Here is a 26,064-nt window from a genome sequence, read left to right as displayed (position 1 = left end):
AAATACCATGTAAAAACCACCTAACTGGGTTCCCCTTTTATGGGGAGCGACTGGAGAAGACTTGGATAAATATATCAAGACAATTTCTGCTGTGAAAAGTACTTTTTTACCAGTCAAAAGCAAATATAAATGCCCTTCATTTAAACAGGCTCTCTCCCCTGCGCCAGGGGCTTCCGCCTCTAGGCAGTGGCGACGGCCTTCGCCATCAGACTCTAGAGGAAAACCTCAGGGTCAGACCCAGGCTCAAAAGAAGCCCTGGGGTAGGAAATCTGCAAAACAGAATCCTAAAGCCTCATCATGAAGCAGCAACCCCCCTCACCAAGGTGGGGGGAAGACTTTGCAATTTTCAGAAGTCTGGATAAAGAAAATTCAGGACAGATGGGTCATCTCCACGGTAACGCTAGGGTACAAGCTGGAATTTTGGGACTTTCCACCGCCTCGTTTCCTGAGATCAAGCGTTCCCAAAGATCCAGAGAAAAAACAATCTCTGTTTCAGGCACTAGACCGATTTAATATCTCAAAGGGTGATCATACAGATACCCACAAAAGAGCAAGGTCTGGGGTTTTTATTCAAATCTTTTTATGGTACCAAAACCAAATGGCGACGTCAGACCCATTCTAGACCTAAGAAAGCTAAATCCATTCCTGAAGATCCGCTCCTTTCGCATGGAGACGATCAGGTCGGTAGTTTCTATCCTAGGAAGAGAACTTCTGGCATCAATCGACATCAGGGATGCATATCTGCATGTCCCTATATTTCCTGCTCATCAAAAGTTTCTGCGGTTCGAGTTCGAACAGCAGCATTTTCAATTTGTAGCCCTGCCCTTCGGGCTAGCCACAGCACCTCGGGTGTTCACCAAAGTGCTGGCCCCACCTTTATCCAGGGTATGGGAACAGGGCATAACAGTCGTAGCGTACCTAGACGATCTATCACTTATAGCTCAATCGGTGACTCGTTTGGAGCAAAGTGTACGCACTATAACCAACTATCTGAAAAGTTTGGGTTGGATGCTCAACCTAGAGAAATCTTCCTTAATACCGCTAAAAAGGCTGGAGTACTTGGGTCTGATCATAGACACAGCCCAGGAAAGGGTATTTAATTGGCTCAAGCAAAAATAAATTCCATAAGAGAGCTGGTGCGGAGGGTCAGGTCAAATGGCAATCCCTCCATTCGCCTCTGCAGGAACCATGGTAGCTTCATTTGAAGCAGCTCCCTATGCCCAATTCCATTCAAGACTGTTGCTAAACAGTATCCTATCTGCTTGGAACAAAACATTTCAAGCTTTAGACTTGACAATGCGGCTGTCCCCAAGAGTGGCCCTAAACCTCACTTGGTGGTTATTAACCCAGAATCTGCTGAAAGGAAAATCCTTCAGACCAATCATCTGGAAAGTGGTAACGACGGATGCCAGCCTTTCAGGCTGGGGAGCAGTACTAGAAAAAACAACTATCCAAGGACAGTGGTCAAGAACCGAAAGAATCTTGCCCATCAATATCCTAGAGATTCGGGCAGTACGTCTGGCTCTAAAGGCCTGGACTTTCAGGTTACGGGATTGTCCTGTAAGGATTCAATCCGACAATGCCATAGCTGTGGCCTATATCAATCACCAAGGGTGCACCAAAAGTCTCTCACCACAGAGAGAGGTGAACCATATTCTAACTTAGGCAGAAAGGAATGTTTCATGCCTTTCTGCAATCTTCATTTCGGGAGTAGAGAATTGGCGGGCGGACTACTTAAGTCGCCAGCAGTTATTCCCAGGGAAATGGGCTCTTCACCCCAACATATTTCGGGCTGTTTGTCAAAGATGGGGGACTCTGGACGTGGATCTTCTAGCATCCAGGTTCAACACAAAGTTGGTCAACTTTGTGGCCAAAACAAGGGATCAATTCGCATGTTCAACGGATGCGTTAGTGACCCCGTGGGATCACTTTTCACTGATCTATGCATTCCCCCCTATTCAGTTGCTGCCTCGCCTTCTTTGCAGGATCAAGCTTGAAAGAAAGCAGATTAATTCTGGTGGCACCAGCATGGCCCAGAAGTCATGGTACGCATAAATCGTAAAGATGGCAGTGGAGGGCCCATGGTCCCTCCCACTACGGCCTGATCTGCTCTCTCAGGGACCAATGTTCCCTCCTTCCTTACGTTCTTTAAATTTAACAGCTTGGCTATTGAAACCCACATTCTAAAGAAACGTGAGCTTTCCGGGTCAGTTATCTCTACCCTGATTAATGCTAGGAAGCCAGCTTCCAGAACTATATATTATAGAGTCTGGGAGGCTTATGTTTCCTGGTGTGAATCCAAGGGTTGGCACCATCGGAGATATATCATAGGCAGAATTGTTGCCTTTCTACAATTAGGGGTAGAAATGAAATTGGCCTTATCGGTCTTATTTTAAAGACCACTTGCTACTCATTCTTAGTCCAGGGCTTTATACAAGGGGTGACGCGGCTTAATCCGCCCTTCAAACCTCCCTTGAACCCTTGGGACTTAAACTTAGTTTTGTCTGCGTTACAAAAACTTCCATTTGAACCAATACAACAGATTCCCCTAGTCCTTCTGACAAGGAAGTTTGTATTTTTGGTTGCTATATCCTCAGCAAGGAGGGTTTCAGAATTGGCTACTCTTTCTTGTAAAGAGCCATGTTTGATTTTTCATGAGGACAGAGTGGTGTTACGCCCTCATCCAGGCTTTTCAGGTTTTCACCTGAACCAAGATATTGTCCTGCCATCGTTTTTTCCAAAACCATGTTCCAGGGAAGAAAAGTCACTACATTGTCTTGATGTGGTGAGAGCAGTGAAAATCTATTTAAAGAAAACTGCTCAGATTCATAAGACTGATGTCTTATTTATTCTGCCGGAGGGTCCTAATAAAGGACAGGCAGCGAAAATCCACTGTCGCTAAGTGGATTCGGCAAGTGATGATTCAAACTTATGATTTAAGGAGTAAGATTCCCCCGTTTTCAAGTTAAGGCGCATTCTACCCGGTCGGTTAAGGCTTCTTGGGCAGTGCGTCATCAGGCTTCCATGGCTCAGATCTGTAAGGCCGCAACTTGGTCTTCAGTGCATACATTCACAAAATTTTATCAGATGGATGTAAGGAGGTATGAAGATATCGCCTTCGTGCGCAGTATGCTGCAAGCAGCAGTATAGATCCTCAAGTCTGGGTGTACCCTGCGGGTTGTTTTCTCCCACCCCTCATGTGGCATTGCTATGGGACATCCCATTAAGTAATTACTTAAGGCTCTGTGTCCCATGATGTACGATAAAGAAAATAGGATTTCTTTCTCGAACATCACGGGACACAGAGCCACAGTAATTACTGATGGGTTATATAGGTATCACTGGTGATTGGACACTGGCACACCCTATCAGGAAGTTCAACCCCCTATATAATCCCTCCCCCTTGCAGGGATACCTCAGTTTTTACGCCAGTGTCTTAGGTGATGGACGTGTAAAGATGTCCTGTGCTGAGCTCCAAAGGGAATATCCTAAGATCTTATACTGGGGCAAGTCAGGCGAACCGGATCCATTCAAAGTGTCTTTTCATGGCCGAATTGAATGGTACCCGGCCTCGTGTCCGAAGAAACGAGGTTTTACCCGTAATGCTTCTCTTTTTAGAGAGCTGGACCCCGCAGATCAGAAAATGGCTTTAAACTTCCTAATTTCTGGCGAGGTGCTTTACGGTCCCAGAACTGTTGGATCCCCCTACTGATGGGGGCCCCAGTCTCTGACGGTTTTTTCAAACGGAGCCCACCGTGAGAGGTGAAGATTGGGTCTGTGTAAACAGCACCCTGCGGCTGGATAAGGTAAGAGGAGATTCCACAGAATTTTTGAGTTCTAGTGGCTTTTCTCCTTTAAGGTAAATGCATGCTATGCCTATTGTGACCACCGGGGGCTGCCAAGAGCACAAACCTACACATGCTGACTGACTGTCTCAGGTGTTCAGTGCTGATTATGTCCCAGCATCTCAAAGCAGGCTGCAAGCAGGTAAGGTGGAAAGGGGGATTTCTCATGTTTGAATGTTCCCCCCAGGCTAGAGAGGGGCCACAGGGGTCTAGAAAGTGGTTATACCACCCGGGCTCTGCGGCCTAATGGCCACCATCTCTGAAGATAGCCGTTCAGGCAGATCTTGTTACCAGTCTCCCTCCTCCCCCCCCCCCCCCCCCCCCATCCCCAGCCTTTTCTCCAGAAGCATGACAGGAGAGTCGGCAGTGCGGGAAGCGCTTGTTTTTTTCAAAACTCGAGGGGGGGGGCGGTAGAGGAGGGGGCGGGACGTCAGCACAGAGTGTTTAGACTCCCACTCAGGCCAGCTGCAGGCTATTAAAGGCACTCTGTACAGGTGCACTCAGCCTTCTGAGAGACACAAAGCTGACGGTCGCATGTAAGGTGGGACACAGGCATTCTCCTAGGCAGCATTTACTGAAGTAACACCAGACTGAGCATTGGGTAGCAAGGCTTTTAGCCAGACTACATCGCTCAGCGGGCAGTGTTCATTTGTATACCTCACACCTTGTTGCTTTGCACTATGGGTAGAAGAGGTTCAAGCACCCCAGGAACCAAAGACACTAGGGGATCTTGTTCAGGTTCTGAGGGCCCCCTGTCGGCAGCATCCTCCCCCCCTAAAGATGGGCCAGGGACGGCTAGCCAGGGAGAGCCATCGGGGTCAGGGGCTACACCTGCTTCTGGCACTTCAGCCCCTGTATATATTACACAAGAGGTTTTTTCCTCAACCATTAATGGTCTAGAGGAAAGATTAATGGCCGTGATTACGTCTTCACTCAGTGGAAGAAAACGCACTAGGCTTTCCTCTGTTCCCCAAGACCCTCAGACAGAGGAGCTCTGGGATAAAGGAGATGAATCCCTTTCAGAGGATCGGGATGGGATGGATGATTCCTCTTCGGAGGATTCAGGTGGAGAGGGACCCTCTGCGACTTCCCAAGAGGAGAAAGTCTTAGTGCAGATCCTCACTGGATTGGTCCGCTCCACATTTAAGTTGCCCATACCTGAAACTGCTAAAGAATCCTCTTCTGCTTTTGGGTCACTGAAACCTTTCCAAGCAGCACATGCTTTTCCTGTTCATACTTTACTTGAAAAGCTTATTTATTCTGAGTGGGATCACCCAGACAAACGTTTTTTTCCGCCGGGAAAGTTTTCAACACTTTATCCGATGGAAGAAAAGTTTATTAAAATGTGGGGAATACCGGCTATTGATGCCGCCATTTCCTCCGTAAATAATAGCCTGACTTGTCCTGTAGACAATGCTCAGATGCTCAGGGATCCTGTAGATAAAAGGATGGAATCCCTATTGAAGGATGTTTTCTCCTTAGCAGGATCAGTGGCCCAACCTGCAGTAGCAGCGATTGGAGTCTGTCAATACTTAAGAGACCATGTTAAGCAGGTCATCAAAGTATTACCTGAACAGCAGGCCCAGGGGTTTGCTAACCTTCCAGCGGCCTTATGCTTTGTGGTTGACGCCATTAGAGATTCTATCATGCAAACCTCCCGTCTTTCACTGGGGTTGGTGCATATACGTAGAATCCTATGGTTGAAAAATTGGTCAGCCGAAGCACCATGTAAGAAGCTACTGGCTGGGTTTCCATTTCGTGGTGCAAGGTTGTTTGGAGAGGACTTGGATAACTATATCAAGAGAATCTCTTGTGGGAAAAGCACTCTCTTACCTGTCAAGAAGAAGAGTAGGCGTCCCTCTTTCAAACGGACTCTTTCCCCAGCGCCGGGGGCTTCAGCCTCCAGGCAGTCTCGACGGCCGCCTCCATCGGGGTCCAGAGACAAGAGTCAACCCCAGGGACAAAAGAAGTCCTGGGGAAAGAAGCCTACTAGGCAAAACACTAAGACCTCTGCATGAGGGGGCGCCCCCGCTCACTCGAGTGGGGGGAAGACTGCGACAGTTCTCAGAGCTCTGGCACGAGGACTTCCAGGACAGATGGGTAGTCTCCACGGTAACCTTAGGGTACAAGCTGGAGTTTCAGGAATTCCCTTCTCCTCGGTTCCTCAGATCAAATGTTCCCAGAGACCCAGAGAAGAAGCAGTCGCTCCTTCTAGCGTTAGAGCGACTTTTGTCGCAGGAGGTCATTATGATAGTTCCCGCAAAGGACCAGGGATTGGGCTTCTATTCCAACCTTTTTACGGTCCAAAAGCCAAATGGGGATGTCAGGCCCATTTTGGACTTAAGGGATCTGAACCGATTCCTAAGGATTCAATCCTTCCGCATGGAATCAATTCAAACAGTAGTTCCCACCCTGCAGGGAGGAGAATTTCTGGCATCAATAGACATCAGAGATGCATGTCTGCATGTGCCCATTTTTCCTGCTCATCAGAAGTTTCTGCGCTTCGAGGTAGGAGGGCGCCATTTCCAGTTTGTGGCTCTGCCTTTCGGGATAGCCACTGCACCTCGAGTGTTCACAAAGATCTTGGCTCCTCCTCTGGCCAGATTAAGGGCTCAGGGTATAGCTGTCATAGCATACCTAGACGACCTGCTCTTGATAGACCGGTCGGTAGCCTCTTTGAATGGAAACTTGAGGACCACGGTCAAGTATCTAGAACACCTGGGTTGGATCCTCAACTTAGAAAAGTCTTTCCTAAAACCAGTAAGAAGACTGGAGTATTTAGGTCTGATTATAGATACAAGCCAGGAGAAAATATTTCTACCCCAGGCAAAGATCACTGCTTTGAGAGAGCTGATTCTGACAGTAAGGACCAAGAAGGGTCCCTCAGTCCGCCTTTGTATGAGGCTACTAGGAAAGATGGTGTCTTCATTCGAAGCAGTTCCCTATGCTCAGTTTCACTCAAGAATGCTGCAACACAGTATTCTGTCGACCTGGAACAAGAAGGTTCAGGCATTAGACTTTCCGATGCACCTGTCGCATGCGGTGCGTCAGAGCCTCAATTGGTGGCTCATACCCGAAAACCTGCAGAAGGGGAAATCCTTTCTACCGGTTACCTGGACGGTGGTAACAACAGATGCCAGTCTGTCAGGTTGGGGAGCAGTTCTGGAACAGGCTGCGGTCCAAGGGGTATGGTCCAAGACAGAGAGGACCTTACCCATCAACATTCTGGAGATCCGGGCGATACATCTAGCTCTAAAAGCCTGGACTATCAGGCTACAGGGTTGTCCGGTCAGGATCCAGTCCGACAATGCCACAGCAGTGGCTTATGTCAATCATCAGGGAGGCACCCGTAGCCGAGCTGCTCAAAAAGAGGTGAACCAGATCTTAGTCTGGGCAGAGATGCATGTGCCATGCATATCGGCAGTTTTCATCCCGGAAATAGAGAATTGGCAGGCGGACTATCTAAGTCGCCAGCAGTTACTTCCAGGGGAATGGTCTCTGCATCCCGACGTCTTTTGGGCCATATGCCAAAGATGGGGGGTTCCAGATGTAGATCTCTTTGCATCCCGATTCAACAAAAAGATAGACAGATTTGTGGCAAGGACAAAAGATCCTCTTGCATGCGGGACGGATGCGTTGGTGATTCCGTGGCATCGGTTCTCACTGATTTACGCATTCCCGCCTATTCTGCTACTACCACGACTCCTTCGCAGGATCAGGCAGGAAAGAAAGTCGGTACTTCTGGTGGCCCCCGCTTGGCCCAGAAGGACTTGGTATGCAGAAATAGTAAGGATGACGGTGGGTTCCCCGTGGACCCTACCGGTACGCCCAGACCTGTTATCTCAGGGTCCAGTGTTCCATCCTGCCTTACAAACGCTAAATTTGACGGTTTGGCTATTGAGACCCACGTTCTGAAGAGTCGTGGGCTCTCAGGTCCTGTCATATCTACCTTGATTAATGCAAGGAAGCCAGCTTCCAGGATGATTTATCATAGAGTCTGGAAGGCTTATATAACCTGGTGTGAATCCAGAGGTTGGCATCCCAGGAAATATGTCATAGGTAGAATCCTTGATTTTCTACAGATGGGATTAGAGATGAAGCTGGCCTTGAGTACCATCAAGGGCCAGGTTTCTGCTTTATCAGTATTATTTCAGCGGCCACTTGCTTCGCATTCTTTGGTCCGAAACTTTATGCAGGGGGTGATGCGTCTTAATCCTCCGGTTAAAGCGCCCCTAAACCCCTGGGACTTGAATTTGGTCCTGGCTGTGTTACAGAAACAGCCTTTTGAACCAATAAGTCAGATTCCTTTGGTCTTGTTGACAAGGAAATTAATTTTTCTGGTGGCCATCTCTTCTGCTAGAAGAGTGTCAGAATTAGCAGCTCTTTCCTGTAAGGAGCCTTATTTGATTATACACAAGGATAGAGTAGTACTACGCCCTCATCCTAGTTTTTTACCGAAGGTGGTTTCTGATTTTCATTTAAACCAAAGCATTGTTCTACCTTCCTTTTTTCCAGATCCCTGTTCTCCGGAAGAGAGATCTCTACATTTGTTGGATGTAGTAAGAGCAGTTAAGGCCTATCTAGGGGCAACTACTCAGATCCGCAAGACGGATGTTTTGTTTGTGCTGCCAGAGGGTCCCAATAGAGGACAGGCAGCGTCAAAAGCTACCATTTCTAAATGGATTCGACAGTTGATCATTCAAGCTTACGGTTTGAAACAGAAGATTCCTCCGTTTCAGATCAGGGCACATTCCACAAGGGCTATTGGTGCTTCTTGGGCAGTGCATCACCGGGCCTCTATGGCTCAAATCTGCAAGGCCGCAACCTGGTCTTCAGTTCATACATTCACCAGATTCTATCAGGTGGATGTGAGAAGGCATGAGGATATCGCCTTTGGGCGTAGTGTGCTGCAGGCAGCGGTACAGGGTCCTCAGGTCTGATTGCACCCTACTTGGTCGTAGTTCCCCCCCCTCAGGTAGCATTGCTCTGGGACATCCCATCAGTAATTACTGTGGCTCTGTGTCCCGTGATGTTCGAGAAAGAAAATAGGATTTTTTAAAACAGCTTACCTGTAAAATCCTTTTCTTTCGAAGGACATCACAGGACACAGAGGTCCCGCCCCTCTTCTAATACACTATATTGCTTGGCTACAAAACTGAGGTATCCCTGCAAGGGGGAGGGATTATATAGGGGGTTGAACTTCCTGATAGGGTGTGCCAGTGTCCAATCACCAGTGATACCTATATAACCCATCAGTAATTACTGTGGCTCTGTGTCCCGTGATGTCCTTCGAAAGAAAAGGATTTTACAGGTAAGCTGTTTTAAAAAATCCTATTTTTTATTACAGCTTACCTGTAAAATTCTTTTCTTGGAGTACATCATGGGACACAGAGGTCCCGCCCCTTTTTTGGGATACAAGTATATTGTTTTGCTACAAAAAACTGATGTGCTCTTGGAAGGAGGAGGGGTTATATAGGGGAGTAAACTTCCTTTGATTGGGTTTACCAGCGTCAACACCTGAAGGTGGCCTATTACCCGTTAAGTAATTACTTAAGGCTCTGTGTCCCATGATGTACTCTAAGAAAATGATTTTACAGGTAAGCTGTAATAAAAATCCTATTTGTATAGCACTAATCACTGTATTGGTGTCACTTAGGGTCAGATTTGAACGACGCAATGTCGCAGTCCCTCTTAAAATCACAGATCGCTATCATTACTAGTAAAAATAAATAAAAGTCCCTAAATCTATCCCGTAGTTTGGACACCAACTTCTGCGCAAACCAATCAATATACGCTTTTTGGGATATTTTTTTTTTTTTTTTTACTAAAAATATGTAGCGGAATACATATTGGCCTAAATTGATGAAGAAATTTTGCTTCTTTTTTTTTTGGTAATGTATTATAGCAGAAAGTAAAAGAGATAGATATATATATATATATATATAATAATTTTTATATTTTTTTTTTTTCAAATATGTTAGTATTTTTTTGTTTATAGCGCAAAAAATAAAAACCACAGAGGTGATCACATACCCCCACAAGAAAGCTCTGTTTGTGGGGAAAAAATGGACATCCAATTTTATTTGGGTACAGCGTCGCATGACCGCGCAATTAAAGCGACACAGTGCCATATTGCAAAAAATGGCCTGGTCAGGAAGAGGGTAAAACCTTCCGAGGCTGAAGTGTTTAAAGTGGATGTAAACGTGAAATTTTTTTTTTTTTTTTTTTAATGAAGACTTCTTCCTGGTACAGTAGAGGATGTCAAGTCATCTGTGCCCAGTCTTGCCAGAAAGAGTTAATCCAGCTCTAAACAACTCTCTTATCTTTTTTTTAGTAAGATAAAAAACTGACACACAGATAAGTTTGTGTCAACACATCCCCCACTGCTGTGACTGACATCTGATTTTTTTTTTTTTTTTCTTTTCATCTCATGAATGGCATGAGAGAGAGTGTTATGATCTCAGCTTCACATCCCTCCTTTCTTCTCCAGCTCTCCCAGGATTGGCTGCTCCACACCTCGGTATGATTGGGCATGCTGAAGTCATGTGGTGCCTTCCTGAGTTTTGACTGGTTGTTACTCAAAACTCAGGAATAGGAGAGTAGGGAGAGTGTAGAGGTGGGCAGGGAGCCTTGTGACATAACAACTCTGCCCACCGAGCTCTGGCAAAGAGACCCACCACCATTCCATTCCAGAGTTTTGCAGGGCTCCTACCGCTGAAGGGGGTGACATTTGCAAGGTAGGGGTATATGCAGGAGGCTTGCATGTGTGTATATATACACATTAATACTGTGCCATTCGTTTATACTGGGTGAGTGGTGGGTTTACTTCCACTTTAATGCATTAAGATAAAAACCTTCTGTGTGTAGCAGCCCCCCTAATACTTACCTGAGCCCAGCTCTATCCAGTGATGTTACACGAATGCCTCGGACTCTCCCTCCTGTTTGGCTGAGACACAGCAGCAACACCATTGGCTCCTGCTGCAGTCAATCAAAGTTAGTAAGCTAATTAGGAGAGAGAGGAAAAAAAAAAAAAAGACTTTAGTATCACTTTAAAATATCCATTAAAAGTAAATGTCAGCCTGAACTAAGGACTGGCTGCCAAAATATTGTTCATGTACGCACTTTGTTGAAAGCGGGAGCATCTGTCCTTTGGAAATAATTGCTTGACAAATTCTGTAGTGTATTATGTGAGCTAAGACATGCTCGTTAAGCACTGTTCATCCAGTGCAGCTTTCTTTGATTGCTGTTCAAAATGAATTTTAAAACAGGTCTTGACAATTTCTCTTACACTTTGCATGGTGCTCACTCTCTGTATTTTTAGATTCCATTATAGTGCACAGCAGCGGAAACATTTTATGCAGAGAACAGATAAAAGCTTTTTTTCTAGGCTTGGAAACCATTTTTAACACCCACATACTGTAAAATGTTACGCCTAAAGGAAATCAAAGCTGTGTGCCGTGCAAGCATTTTAAATAGCATCTCCAGGCTACAAGTAAATGCAGTTGACTGCTGCTAATACTATCCAGGAAGGATTGTCTTATATAATGAAGTTAATAAGTCCGCTCAGTTAAATTTTGTGTTTGGTCTGTGCAACCAGATTCATTGAGCAGCCCGTAGATTATGCAATTTTCTTTCCTTCCAGCACGGGTGAAGGGAAAGAAAATCACTCAATTCTTCCATCAACACAGCCGTTGATGAGAGAACCTCTCCTGCAGCACTATTGTGTTCTGCCAGTGGGAGGCCTTCTTGGCCAGCAAAGCACAGTGATTACTGCTAGCGACTATACCGAAGTTAATCGATGGATGGACTTGGGTACAACCAGCCTGCCCATTGATGGATTAAATCTCAGCCGATTCCTGCTGAACCGGCTGAGATTTGATCCATCTGTGGGCGGCTTGAGTTGCTCATAGGGCTTTGGGATCAACTTATTACTTTTTACTTCCAATGAGCGTGGGAAAGCCTGCAGTAGGCCCAGACAGAGGATGGTGAATGAAACAGTTAATACATAGGTGTTGATTTACTAAAGCTGGAGAGTGCAAAATCTGGTGCAACTCTGCATAGAAACCAATCAGCTTCCAGGTTTTTTGTCAAAGCTTAATTAAACAAGCTGAAGTTTGAAGCTGAAGTTTGATGCTCCAGTTTTTGTAAATCAATCCCATGGGCTTGTATTTAAAGGGACCCTCTCCTGCCCTAGAAATTGCTAGTTTTCAGTTCTATCTCCTTGTGGAGCTCATTGGATTCAAGGCATAGGCTGTACATAAGGCCTTTCCAAGTCAATATTGGATACTGTACCCCTTTTGAGTACTAAACCTTACCCCGTCATTCAGCTATCAAGAGCTTTATTGCTGACTAAAACCGCACTGGCAGAATGTAATAATATAAACAATTCAATGATATAGCGACTAATACCATATAAATCAGTATACTTGTGCTATACAAATCAATATGCAAGCAAAAATATATATTATATTATAAGCAAATCTATACAAATCATTAAACTGCTTGGTGCTCATATGATTGAATAAAGTGCAACAGTGCTCCAAACTTGAACAATGTGTGAGGTGCCAACACTCCCCCTTCGGTGACCCCACTCACTGGAAGCAATGGACCCTCACTTTACAGTATAGGGGTCAAATTGGCTGTGAGCTATTGATCTGGGGTATGTAGGATGATTGCTCAAAGGCTTCTCCAAAGAGGTTGCTTTATGACTGAAAGGCTATGCCACACTCCATAGATGGGGAAACAAAGAGAGAGCTCATAGTGAAATACCGCTAGGATAAAATATAAAAGCGCAAACTAGGCGCCACTTATAGGATCACTGGCAAAAAACAGGCATCAGTAAGAACATCTCAGTCCGCCGCTGAATGGTGTGCCATTCAGCGGCAGACTCGAATGTTCTTACTGATGCCTGTTTTGCCTTTGAGCAATCATCATACATACCCCAGATCTATAGATCATAGCCAATTTGACACCTAGACTGTAAAGCTGAAGGTCCATTGTTTCCGGTGAGTGGGGTCACCGAATGGGGAGTGTTGGCACCTCACACATTTTTCAAGTTTGGAGCACCGTTGCACTTTATTCTATCATCATATGAGCACCAAGCACTTTAATGATTTGTTTAGATTTGCTTATATTATAATATATATTTTTGCTTGCATATTAATTTGTATAGCACAAGTATACTGATTTATATGGTATTAGTCACTATATCATTGAATTGTTTATATTATTACATTCTGCCAGCGCTGTTCTATTTTTCTTTCACTGATTAAGGTTATAGCACCATTGCGCAGCTGCTGCAGGTTTGCACATATTATAGGAGCACCTTAGCGTGCGTTTTATTTAGTTTTATTATTGCTGGCTAAGGCTTGCATTTGATAATTGAATGACAGGCACATGGCTTCCATTATGGGCTAACTCTTGTTCAATTATAAGCACTTTGATCATAAGATTTCCAATTTGAAAAATGCACTTTATTCACTGGGCAATCTTGGTGAGAGGTATGACCATCTATGGCAGGCATGTCAGACCTAAATGAAACAGATGGCTATAATGGGTAGAACTGCCATGTGTGATTGAAAAAAACACCTTTTTATTTACATAAAAAAAAATAACTACAATATTTTGTGCAGATGCCAGAAAACATAAAATTAATCTGCAAAATTATGTAAAAAAACATAGGCTTCGTGAGCTAAAAAAAATAGTTGGGGCTTATTCAGTAAAAAAAAATCTTATTTGCATCTAAAGCCACAACTTTTTTTTTTTTCTTTTAAATTTAGATAACGTAGGATAGGGTTAGAACTCTTGTCATGTTTTTGCTACTGCATGTGTCCCTGTTGGGGAGATTCAACATATCTATCCTATCTATCTTATCTATATCTATATATTCTATATCTCCTTCTGAGTAAATTTCGAACTGTTACTAGAACAAGAAATGAGGGCAAACCTTCCCGCACATTGTGTCTATAGGACAGGAAGTAAAAGGGAAGATGTTCAGTGAGAAAAGGATGGTGAACAAACTTTGCTAATCTGTTCATATTTAAAAATAAAGTTTTAACTTTAGATGCTTTTAAACTGCCCAAGGGCTGCAAGAGTATCCTACGTTGCCCAAAACAACACAGCTTAACACAGCTTCTCTTGAGAAGAGGAGATTAAGGGGGGGTATGATCATCATGTGTAAATACATAAATGGTCCATATAGTTAAACTAGAGGACAAGAGGCACCGTTTACTATTTACATCTGGAGAGATTTAGCCTTCTCATGTGGAAAGACTTCTTCACAGTAAGTGCTGCGATAATGTGGAATACAGGAAGTCCCCGAGTTACGAACACAATAGGGACTGTAGGTTTGTTCGTAAGTCGCAGTTGTTCGTAAGTCACAACACTGCATTTGTAAGTGTAACGTCCGCCTGTGCACGGATGTGGGATGTTCTGGGCGCTTGTTATGTTATCTGGGGCTCTTCTGGCCATGCAGTACATGTAGTACTGCAGTATGGGATGTGTCCGGAGGAATCCAGGACAAGCGTGGAGCACAAGTGGCCGGCATTTGAGGCCGTTAGGTAAGTAGGAGACGTTCGTAACTCGGGGACTGCCTGTAGACTCCATTAAGAAATAGTTCTGGCCAGCTCAGTAGAGTGCTTTAAAGAGCTGGATGCATTCCTAATTCGCAAAATGGAGTAAATTTGATCATACTTCTTTTGTTGTTTTGTTTTGTTTTTTTCTTTGCCTTCCTCTGGATCAACTGTGGTTATAGGGCTGTGTATATGGATATTTTCTATTTGTTTTTTCATTGTTTGTTGCACTAGATGGACTTGTGTATTTTTTTTCAACATGACTATGTATGTAACATGATTAGTGTTAAGTGGGCACAGTATTGGCACACTAGCAGTTAATTTACTTTCTGTTTGATGGAGAACACGTAGGAATATGTTTTTGTCTTTTTATTGCTGTCTGCAAATCTTCTTCTTCTTTTTTTTTTTTTTTTTTTCTTTTCTAGGACATTGAAGAGATTATACAGAGCTCAGATGCACCATATGATGATTCCACTAATTACGAAGAGGATTTTGAAGTAAGTAAATGTAAATGATCAGAATATGCTGTCCACTCATTTTGGTATATGCTCTGAACAACGCATCTAAAAAAAATTGGTCTGTCACTGTTGATCTTTATTATTTGATTTGTAGGATTATGATGATGATTTTGAAGAGGCCAGTGAAGAGAGTACACCATTGGAAGAGCAGCCACCAGTTCAGAGAAACAGAGAGTTAGAGGAGATTCAAAAGGCCATGCTCCTGGAGAATGAAAACATAACTCCAGTCCCAGCTGTACACCAACAGAAAGTACATGACCATCATGATCAGGACCTAGAACCTGGAGGTATCTTTTCCAAACTTTTTATGCTATTTTGAACTACTCCTGCCTCTGACTGATAGTTTCAGGAGATTTGGAGTTAGATTTGTTGATATTATTACTTTGCCACTGGAGTCTCATAGACAGCAGAAAACAAAGCTTTACCTCTACCAAGATGGCTGCCTCCACACAGAGACCTGCTGCAGAACAAGACGTAAGTCAGTGATAGGGAAAAGATCAGCTGAAGGAACCTACAAGCAATACTGGTAATGTGTCCATTGCCCTCTGCCTACCTTTTTTGCCAATAAAGTACTTGAGGGGTTATGGTGGGGAACCACAGTCCCCATACTTATTCAAAACCAGAATTGCTTGGCATATCCATTCGAGGCCATGGTTCCTCACTAGAACTACTGCTTTGTATCTGCTGAATCCCGGGTTCAGTCATTTCTTATTTGCCTCCCAGCTTAGCTAAATCTCCAGTTTTTATGTAGTGTCCTTAGGTGATGGATGTGCCTGTGATCTCTCCCTAAAGATTGTTTGCAGTGAACATTAGTGATTTCTATAGCCTAATCTGCACACCCCCACTGGCCAAGAGAATGGTTTAATCTGGATTGGTTATCTACGGCCCTGAGACCAAGAAGGATGGTACCCAGACCACACATGCAAGGAGGTCCTGTAAGTTTGCCATTCAGCACTGGATCCCGTGGGCAGCGATCTCAGCTGTACCCAATAGGCAGTGATTTCGCTGGCAAAGTGCTATACAGTAATCCCTTGAGTGGATTGTGCGTGTTTGTGTACCATTTTTGGATTAAAAAAAGCAAAAAGCATATAGGGGATAAATTGCCGCTATGTAAATGCCCAATCACCTGTGGGGTGTTTGCCAACTAACTGAACATGCATACAAAAAACTCAAATACTTCCTAACGGAGGGTAAAGCCCTCCCAGGAAGTAAAAGTGTTTAATGATTGGCAAAACAGGGCTTGAATAATAGGCTAAAGGTGGCATTTCTTTAATTGTATCAAAAAGAATAAAAGGAGCTAACGTGTAGTCAAAAATTGCTTTTTTAGAAACACATTATATCAGACTCTATACCATTATCATATACAATGTATAATAAAAACAAAAGCCAGAAACAAAAAAAAAAAAAAAAAACGGTCTCCTTAAACTTCCGGACATAATAATCTATGTGAAGTTTACACATCAGCGTGGAAATCCTACATATACAGTAGGCTAACAACAAGGTCAATAATGCTGAGTTCAAAGATCACATAGGCCCCAGGGCTCTAAACCTGCTCCCCATAGAAAAAAAAGCTGTTTAAATGGAAGGTATTGAGATGATATTCCCCGATTGAAGATGTAGCACCATCGGCATATAAAGGCAGCCTATTCCACCTCTTACACCACGGCGCAATAGTAAGAATGTTTCGATATGGGATCGTGAATGCATGGTAAGAATGTTTCAATATAGGATTGTGAATGCAGTCACTTATTGCTGCTTAGATTTCTCTGCGATGCATATGGTGTGTAATCACTGAAAGTGGTCTCAGATTGTATCCACCCACGGATCCTAAAAGAATTGAGCTCTGCTAATGACAGGAATAGTACCACTGGATTGGCGTAGGGCCAACGTGGTGCCTATATTTAGAAAGGGAACAAAGTCTTTACCAAGTAACTATAGACCTGTTTAACTTCTATAGTTGGGAAGATACTGGAGAGTTTAATAAAAGACCACATAGATGAGTTCTTGCTGGAAAAAATATTTTAAGCAATAGACAGCATGGATTAATGAAAGTTGTCAAACAAATCTGATTTCTTTTTATGAGGAGGTAAGTTAAACCTTGGACAGAGGTGTGGCGGTGGATGTGGTATACTTGGATTTTGTAAAAGTGTTCGATACAGTTCCCCACACATGACTAATGTGTAAGGTAAAGTCTACAGGCTTGGAAATATCAGTTTGTAAATGGATAGAAAACTGGCTAAAAGACCGAATTCAGAGAGTAGTGGTTAATGACTCTTACTCTGGTTATCAGTGGTGTACCCCAAGGTTCTGTGCTGGGACCCTTACTTTTTTTTTTGACTTCCACATTATAGATTTTTTTTTTATCAAACAAGGTTTTATTAAATAATTGGTGCATACATAAAATGGTTACATTAGTATGTTGTCATTGTAACAGTATAACAATTATAACTTGAGTAAAAATGACATTGAGTACAAACATATCTGACGTGTAATGCTATTCAAGGTATACATATTTGGTTTGTATGGACTATCCATCCATATTTATATCTATTAAATCACTCTGTAATCCTATGGTTACATTAGACACAGGTAGAAGATTCTTGAAGCCATCTATCCCAGATCTTGTTGTATTTGGCTGGGTAACCTCTGTTAATATATATACATTTCTTATACGGTAATGTATTATTTATCTCCACCTTCCATTCCACTATTTTAGGAGACTCCTGCCTCATCCATTTTTTGGCTATAGCCTTTCTTGCTGCAAAGAGTGTTTCGTGTAAAAAGGTTTTTGTGTATTTGTCAGTTGTGTCTGGAACTATACCCAGAAGACACTGTTTAGGGTCTAAAGCTAGAGGCGAGCCCATTGTGTCGTGTAAAAATGCCACAATTTGTTCCCAGAAGCCTTTTAACTTAGGGCATGTCCAGAGTAGATGAAAGAAAGTACCTGTCTCTCCTTTACACATCTGACATGTGGCGGTTTGTGTGTGCTTATATCTTGCCACTCTGAGGGGTGTTAGATATGCCCTGTGAAAAATATAGAGCTGCGTTAATCTGAGAGTTTAGGAGACACAGTTTTGCAGGCCTCCAGTACCTCTCCCCACTCCTCGTCCTCCATCGGTCCCACCTCTCTCTCCCATCTTGGCTTAAGGTCATATGCTATTTTAGTAGCTACAGGGGTTAAAAGCAAGTTATAGAATGCTGAAATCAATTTTTGAGAGTCTGTGCTCTTAATTATGGCTATAAGAAAATTAGGTGCAGGGCTAGGGCAAGAGTCGGGGAATTGTGATTGTAGCGCATGACGGATTTGTAAGAATCTGAAAAACATCTGGTCCTGGATTGTAAATTCTTTAAGTAAGTCAAAGGTTTTAAGCTGTCCATCTTTTAATATGTGGTGTACGTAAAATACTCCCTGTATGGACCATATGAATGTGTCTTGTATTTTAGTAAACTCCTGAAGATTTCTGTTATGCCACAACGGCGTGTAGTCGTTAAACTGTGGAATGTCAAGCCTAGAAGCTGCTAAGTTCCATATTTTCCTATAGTGGTATAGCATGGTGTGTCTTCTTTCGCCTAGTTCTATCCCGCCCGAGTCCGCTGCTATTGCGTATATCGGGTCTTTGGTGTACTGCGCCCACTTCGGACATAGGAGTGTGAGAAATCTCTCACTGTCAGTTTTGTCTAGATGAAAAAGCTGGGACAGCTGTGCTGCGATGTAGTATAGATTAAAATCGGGTAGTGCCACCTAGATCAGATTTTTGAGAGCTTGCCACGCCAATTTGTGCCTATTATTACCCCACACAAATGACTTTAGGAGGGACTCTAGAGATTTAAACTGTTTCAGGGGTAAGTAAACGGGAGTATGCCATAGAACATAAAGTATTTTGGGCAGTAGGATCATTTTGATTAAATTTATACGACCCCAGACTCCTAGTGGTAATTTAGACCAGACCCGTATTTTATTTTTAACTATGGAAATGAGAGGATCTATATTAAGGGATACATAGTTCGCAGGGGATCTGGTAATGTGGATCCCTAGATATTTAATGACATCTACTCTTTGAAGTGGGAGCCTGGTTTGGGATTCTGGGGATGGGAAACTATCAATTGGTAGGATTTGGGATTTATCCCAGTTAATTTTCAGTCCTGAAAATATTCCAAATTGTTCTATCGTGTGGAGTGCATTGCATAGTGATGGGCCCGAGTCTGCCAGGTATAATAGCGTTTCATCTGCATACATGCTAATTTTTTCTGTCAGAGAGCCCATTTTAAGTCCCCTGATCTCTGGATTTGCTCGGATGGATATTGCTAGGGGTTCTGCCGCCAGGGCATGCAACAGTGGGGACAAGGGGCAGCCCTGTCTCGTGCCTCTACTGAGGTCAAATAGCTGAGACGACCATCCATTAGCCACCACTCTGGCCCTAGGTGCCTGGTATAATAATTGGACCCATTTAATAAACTTTGGGCCAAATCCATAGCCCTCCAAGCATCTCCAAAGATACCTCCACTGTACTGAGTCGAAGGCTTTTGCTGTGTCCAAGGTCACAACTACCCGCGAACCAACTTCCTCATGTATAGCCTGTAAATTAATGTATAGTTTCCGAAGGTTAAACGAAGTGTTGCGTCCAGGCGTGAAACCAGCCTGATCTGCGTGTATTAATGTTAATATTGCCTGATTGAGCCTGATAGATAGTACTTTGGCTAGTATTTTGATGTCGACCTGTAGGAGGGATATTGGACGATAAGATTCTGGGAATCCCAGATCTTTGCCGGGTTTAGGGATAAGGACTATTGTGGCCTCTGTCATAGATGGGGGGTAGAGTCCCAGTTTCAAAAAGGTAATTGTATAATTTTAATAGTTTAGGGGTCAATATTTCACTAAATTGAGAATAAAACTCAATTGGGAGTCCATCCGAACCGGGAGATTTGGACCTAGCAAAGCTAGCTATAGCAGTGGATATTTCGTCTATCGTAAGTGGTGCTTCTAGTAATTCTATCTGTTCTTTTGTTAGTTGTGGGAAAGTCACCTTTTCAAGAAAAAGAGACATAGAGTGGGTCTCTGCGGGGGCTGTCGTTGTGTATAAGTTAGCAAAGAAATCTCTAAACATTGAGGTTACTGTGGGTGGGTCTGAGACTTTTTGTCCTCCAGGACCATGTAATGTGATAACCACCAGGGGTCTATCCTCACTATGTACCAAGTATGCCAGCAACTTGCCTGCCTTCTCCCCATGTTCAAACATTTTCTGTTTGGAAAAGAATATTTTTTGTCTAGCTTTCTGGTATTGTATCTGGTTAACCGCTCTAGTCTGTAGCTAGTTGATCTGCATTTACAGGTGTCAGGGTGCTGGCATACTCTCTTTCAGCAGAGTACAAGTCCTCCAGCGCCTTACCGAGGGCACCGGAAGAGTCCATCTTAATTTTATTTTATTTTATTAATTCTAATTTAATAATTTAATTATTAATTTTATTAATAGCAGTTATTAATGTATGCCTAGCGAATAACTTGAAGGAGTCCCATACTGCGGATGGTGATGCTGACTCATCATTTTCCACAAAGTACATTCTCCATTTATCTATAAGCTCATCATCTTCTGGTAGAAGAGAGAGCCAAAACGGGTTTAAACGCCATGTTCGTGGCGGTTTTGCCACTGGGATACTTAATGTAATCCAATAAGGACTATGGTCTGAGAGTACTCTAGGGCAGAACATTACCTCCGATAGCCTTGGAGTCAGCCTGCGGGAGATGAGTATAAAATCTATACGGGACATGGAGCCATGAGAGGACGAGAAGCATGAATATGACCTAACCTGTGGGAACTTGTATCTCCATGTATCTATTAAATGGAAGGCGGAGATAAGTTTAAAGAATTTAGTTTCAGTGGGAGTATTATGGGCTGTTAAAGTCGGTTGTAGCCTGTCTAGTGACGGATTTAAAGTGACATTGAAGTCTCCCATCCAGACCGCTGCTATATTTGGATAACGGGTCATGAATGATATACCTTCCTTGACTATAGAAACATTAAATGGAGGTGGTATATAGAAAGCCATTATAAGCAAAGGTTCTCCATATACTTTAGCATGGATAAAGACATAGCGGCCTTACGGGTCAGTGGTTAGTTCACACAATTCAAAATGTACCGATTTGGCTATTAATACAGAAACTCCTCTGGAATGGGACGTGTGGGTAGAATGATACGCCCACCCAACCCAAGGCCTACGAAGCGCCATCTGAACACTTCCCTCTATATGTGTTTCCACTAATGCAATTATATCGGCACGTTGTTTCTTCAGGAATGTGAAGACTGCCGCGCGTTTAAATTTCTCGCGCAGGCCCCTCACATTCCATGTAAAAAACTTTAAAGATGTCATGGGCATAACTTTTTAATTATTAATAAAGCATTTATATAAAGCAATTTGTTCCCTATATATAAGGCACACAAGTTTCTAACTTTTAGACATAGCTGCCTCGATAGCATATCACACGACACGTGTGTACATTTCCATAAATCTGGCACATGTAACGTTACCTGTTTTCTATAATAAGTATGCACATTAAGGTTTAACCGAACCATAAACATTTGAACTCCCTCCCTGCCCTACACTGACCCAAACTTGTGAGGGCATGAACCCTTAACTGGTTGTAAGCTGGGAAACATTTTAACTTCTGAATGGTCAGTGGAATGTAGAACTAGTGATATCAGCCATATCACGTGCAAAAAATGCAGTATGGTCTTCTGATCTTCTCGTTTCCGTTTGACTGCAACCACTAAGTTCCGAATAAGGTTCCAATGTTCATGGTGCTGCTTCCCAGAACTGTGTGGGGTAAAGTCTCGCTGCACGATGCATGTTAACTGTAGGACTTTTTTTCCCTCAGGAGCTCCGGGGAGTAATTTGACTCTTGTACTGTGAGTAACCAGGATTTGTGCTTTGAACTTGCACTGGTTAGGAACAGTTCTCAGTCGCAACCGCGTAATAAATGGGACTTAATCAATCAGCTTGTTGAGGATTAGCTCGTCGTTCCAACCAAGAAATCACCTCCTCTGGATCCTCGAAGAAGACTGCATGGCCCTCATGCTCCACCCTGAGACGGGCCGGGAAGGGCATGGAGTATTTGTATTGCATATTCCGTAGCTTGCGTTTGGCCTCCGTAAAACTTTGACAACGACGTTGCACCTCTGCCGAGAAATCCGGGAAAATGGCTACTTTAACGTTCCCTACTGGGATATTGCCTTTCTCCCTCACCATTCTTAATGCAGTATCCCGGTCCTTATAGTTAAGGAGTTTAGCTATAAATGTGCGAGGAGGAGCTCCCTCCAGGGGGGGTCTTGCTGGCATACGATGTGCCCGTTCTACCGCAAACATAGGGGAGAAGGCCTCTCTCCCATAGGTAGTAATCAGGAGTTGTTCCAAAAATGTGGTAGTGTCCTTACTCTCAGACCCCTCCGGCAGGCCTATCAGGCGTATATTACATCTTCTCAGCCTATTCTCCATATCGTCTTGCTTCATAAGGAGTTGTTGTATTTGCCTTTGTACGCGGTCTGAGGATGTTTGTAGGGGTGGAATAGTATCCTCCACCTCGCCCAGTCTGGTCTCAGTTTCTTTCACTCTTTCTCTGAGCTTTTGGAAGTCCTGTCTGATAAGGGAAATATCCATCTTGACTTCCTCTATTTGTGCTGTGAGGGAGGTTCTACAAAAGGTAATTGCTTCAAGGAGTTTGTCGGTGTCACCCGCAGTTCGTTCTCCCCCCCCAGCTTTCTCAGTGGTTCCATCTTCCTCCATGTCCTCCTTTTCTTGTCGGCGGTACTGATCAAGTTTTGCTGCTTTTTGTGCTTTGGTTGGTGACATACTATGTAGGTCCTGGGGGACCCTCCAACAGTCTCCAAGCTTAAGTTAGCAAACTGACTAGCCTGTTGATTGGAGAGAGGTGTTGTCCAGGATTTTGTAGACACCAAAATGCCCAGGGACAGAAGCTGTTCTTACAAAGCAGGAGTTTATGGTGTCACCTCAATGCCTGAGATGTTGTTTAACTGAGGCTGTATCATACAGGGTAAAAGAGTCCCAGTAGAAGCTATTTGGAGGAGGACAGCAGTCCTTATTCTCAGTACAGGCTGGTGTCTCAAGATGGCCACCGCATTAGGCCGAGTATGGGCGACATTTTTTCCCGGGACACTGCTGGCCACACAGGCAATATAAGGGGGGATTAGGGCAGTCCAGCTCCCTAGGGAAGTTATTTAAGAGCAAGGTACCTGTACTGTGCAGTTTTCTCGAGGCAGGGCTGGAGTAGAGGAGGACCAAGATGGCCGCGGTCTTGCCTAGTTTCGGCCGCCATGCGGGAGATCGCCGCTCCGTTCGGGCCTCTGTGCGCCCGAACGCTCCAGAAGTCAGCCCAGAGGTGTCCCAGGTGTCCCAGGGAGGTGATCCAGCCAGCAGGGCAGTACAAACAGTCAGGAGTAATAAGTAAGAAGGAGTAATGGACGGAGTTTCGGGTACAAGCGTCCTACTCCATGCTGCGTCAGGCCACGCCCCCGGGGACCCTTACTTTTTAATACCTTTTATAAATGATATAGGGTCTGGGTTCAAAAGTACCATTTCACTCTTTGCAGATGACACCAAACTATGCAGTGGAATAACGTCCTTACAGGATGTCTCCAATTTACAAGCTGACCTCAATGCACTGTCTAATTGGGCGACTAAGTGGCAGATGAGGTTTAATGTTGATAAATGTAAAGTTATGCACTTGGGGGCTAAGAATATGCATGCATCATACATACTGGGGGGAGTACAACTGGGGAGATCCGTAGTGGAGAAGGATCTGGGGGTTTTGGTAGATCATAAGCTCATTAATAACATGCAATGCCAAGCTGCGGTTTCCAAAGCGAACAAAGTCCTTTCCTGTATTAAGTGAGGTATAGACTTCAGAGAGGGATATCATTTTGCCCCTGTATAAATCATTATTAAGACCTCATCTGGAATATGCAGTTTAGTTTTGGGCACCAGTTCTCAAAAAGGATATCGGGGAACTGGAGAAAGTGCAGAGAAGGACAACCAAACTGATAAGAGGCATGGAGGAGCTCAGCTATGAGTAAAGATTAGAGGAACTGAATTTATTCTCTCTTGAGAAGAGGAGATTATATAAGGGGTCCACTTAGTGTTGTTAATCTATTTAGGGTCAACACAGAGGACAAGGGGGCACTCTTTACGCCTAGAGGAAAAGAGATTTCATCTCCAAATATGGAAAGGTTTCTTCACAGTAAGAGCTGTGAAAATGTGGAATAGACTCCCTCCAGAGCTGGTTCTGGCCAGCTCAGTAGATTGCTTTAAAAAAAGGCCTGGATTCTTTCCTAAATGTACATAATATAACTGGGTACTAACATTTATAGCAAAAATCTGATTGCCTCTCTGGGGATCAGGAAGGAATTTTTTCCCCTGCTGTAGCAAATTAGATCATGCTTTGCTGGGGTTTTTTGCCATCCTCTGGATCAACTATGGGTATAGGATTGAGTATATGGGATTGAATTATATTATATTTTTATTTATTTTTATGGTTGAACTAGATTGCCTTGTGTCTTTTTTCAACCTGACTAACTATATACTGTAACTATATGGTACAATCCCAGTCTTGCAGCTGACACAGTCAGAGTTACTGGAATTGAAAGGAATTATCCCATCTACCTGTGCTGATACCTAACAACATATATATATGCGATAATTAGTCTGCTGGTGAAATGTTAACAACAGAGAAAGTGACCATTACATGGAGAGCGAGTCAATCTTACGAATCCAGTTTCCACGAGGGTGTCACTTCACGATAGCTCCAGCTCATCCATAGAAAGTACACTGCACACCTGCATAAACTCTTCCCTGTATGAGTAGCAGTCCATATGCACATATACAAGGCACATCCACTCAATGTTGACAGACGCACAGCTTCCTGCAGGTTAACTCGGCTTTGCTTCACACTGCCATTTGATTGCGGCTGTGGTACTGGTTTTCCAGTGTTCCTCAGCTACTGGAGCGTGACCAAAAGAGCACGAGTGGGTAACGTCCCATGGCTTGTGGGTGATGTTAACATGTTTTGCTTACGTACAATTGTAGTGTTGTCAGGATGACGTTAACCCCACCATGCTCTTCTAAATACATTGAGTAGGCATGGTGGGGCCGCCCCATAATTTTGTCTTAAAGTGACCTTGCCATGTTTCAAGCGTCATCATTGTTAAATCATCTTCTGTTGTGACAGGTTAATGTTCTACCCACAGTTGATGGCATAGAATCCCTATTTTGTATGCATAGTGTAGATCATCGTGACATGACCTAAGCAACAATAAGTGAATGCATTCACGATCATATATTGAAATATTTTTACCATTGCCAATGGTGTAAGAGGTGGAATAGGCTGTTTTATATGGTGATGGTGCTACATCTTCAATCTGGGAATATCTTCCCGATACCTTCCATTTAAACAGCTTTTTTTTCTACGGGGAGCAGGTTTAGAGCCCTGGGGCCTGATCTTTGCACTCAGCATTATTGACCTTGTTGTTAGCCTATATGTGGGGTTTCCACGCTGATGTGTAGACTTCACATAGTTTTACGTCCGGATGTTTAAAGTGTCTATTTCTGTTTGTTTTTTGTTTCTTGCTTTTTGTTTTTATTATACATTGTATAAGGTGATGGTACACTGGATCTGATATAATATGTTTCTAAAATTAGCAATTTTTTTATTACTACATGTTGGCTCTTTTTTTTTATTCTTTTTGATACAATTAAAGACATGACTTTGGCCTATTATTCAACCCCTGTTTTGCTATTCATTTACCACTGTTACCATTTCAGATTCCCCTGGGCAGTGGAAACGCATATGAGTGGCAGCTTAGCAGGGCGCAGATACAGCACAGTTCCAGCACGGCCTCCAGTACAGCTACAGCACAGCAGAAGTATTCTTATAACACCTGTTGGCAAGGGGTGACTTGCCAAATAGGTGTCTGGCTTGGCATACATTCCTTTCAGATGGGTGGCTGCTCCCATTACTGGGGTTGCAGGCGAGTTGACCCTCAACAATCCATGGAGTTACACAGACAAATAAGTGGGGTGGGGAGGATGATGGGGTTGGCTCCAAAATCCTTCTATCAACTAGGA

The 26,064-nt window shown here is 43.6% G+C and overlaps 1 protein-coding gene across 4 annotated transcripts in view; it reads left to right on the top strand.

The window, feature by feature from the left end:
- The window catches only part of DYNC2I1 (dynein 2 intermediate chain 1), a 140,692-nt gene that overhangs the window by 28,981 nt on the left and 85,647 nt on the right, over positions 1-26,064 (top strand). For all 4 annotated transcript variants that reach the window (XM_073629927.1, XM_073629926.1, XM_073629925.1 and 1 more), the window contains 2 exons: positions 14,842-14,913; positions 15,029-15,221. In XM_073629927.1, the coding sequence (XP_073486028.1) occupies positions 14,842-14,913; positions 15,029-15,221 (265 nt within the window). The remainder of the gene's footprint in view (positions 1-14,841; positions 14,914-15,028; positions 15,222-26,064) is intronic.

The sequence above is a fragment of the Aquarana catesbeiana genome, linkage group LG05 (genome assembly GCF_042186555.1).
Source record: "Aquarana catesbeiana isolate 2022-GZ linkage group LG05, ASM4218655v1, whole genome shotgun sequence".
Lineage (NCBI taxonomy): Eukaryota > Metazoa > Chordata > Amphibia > Anura > Ranidae > Aquarana > Aquarana catesbeiana.
This window is presented reverse-complemented; position numbering and strand designations above follow the sequence as displayed.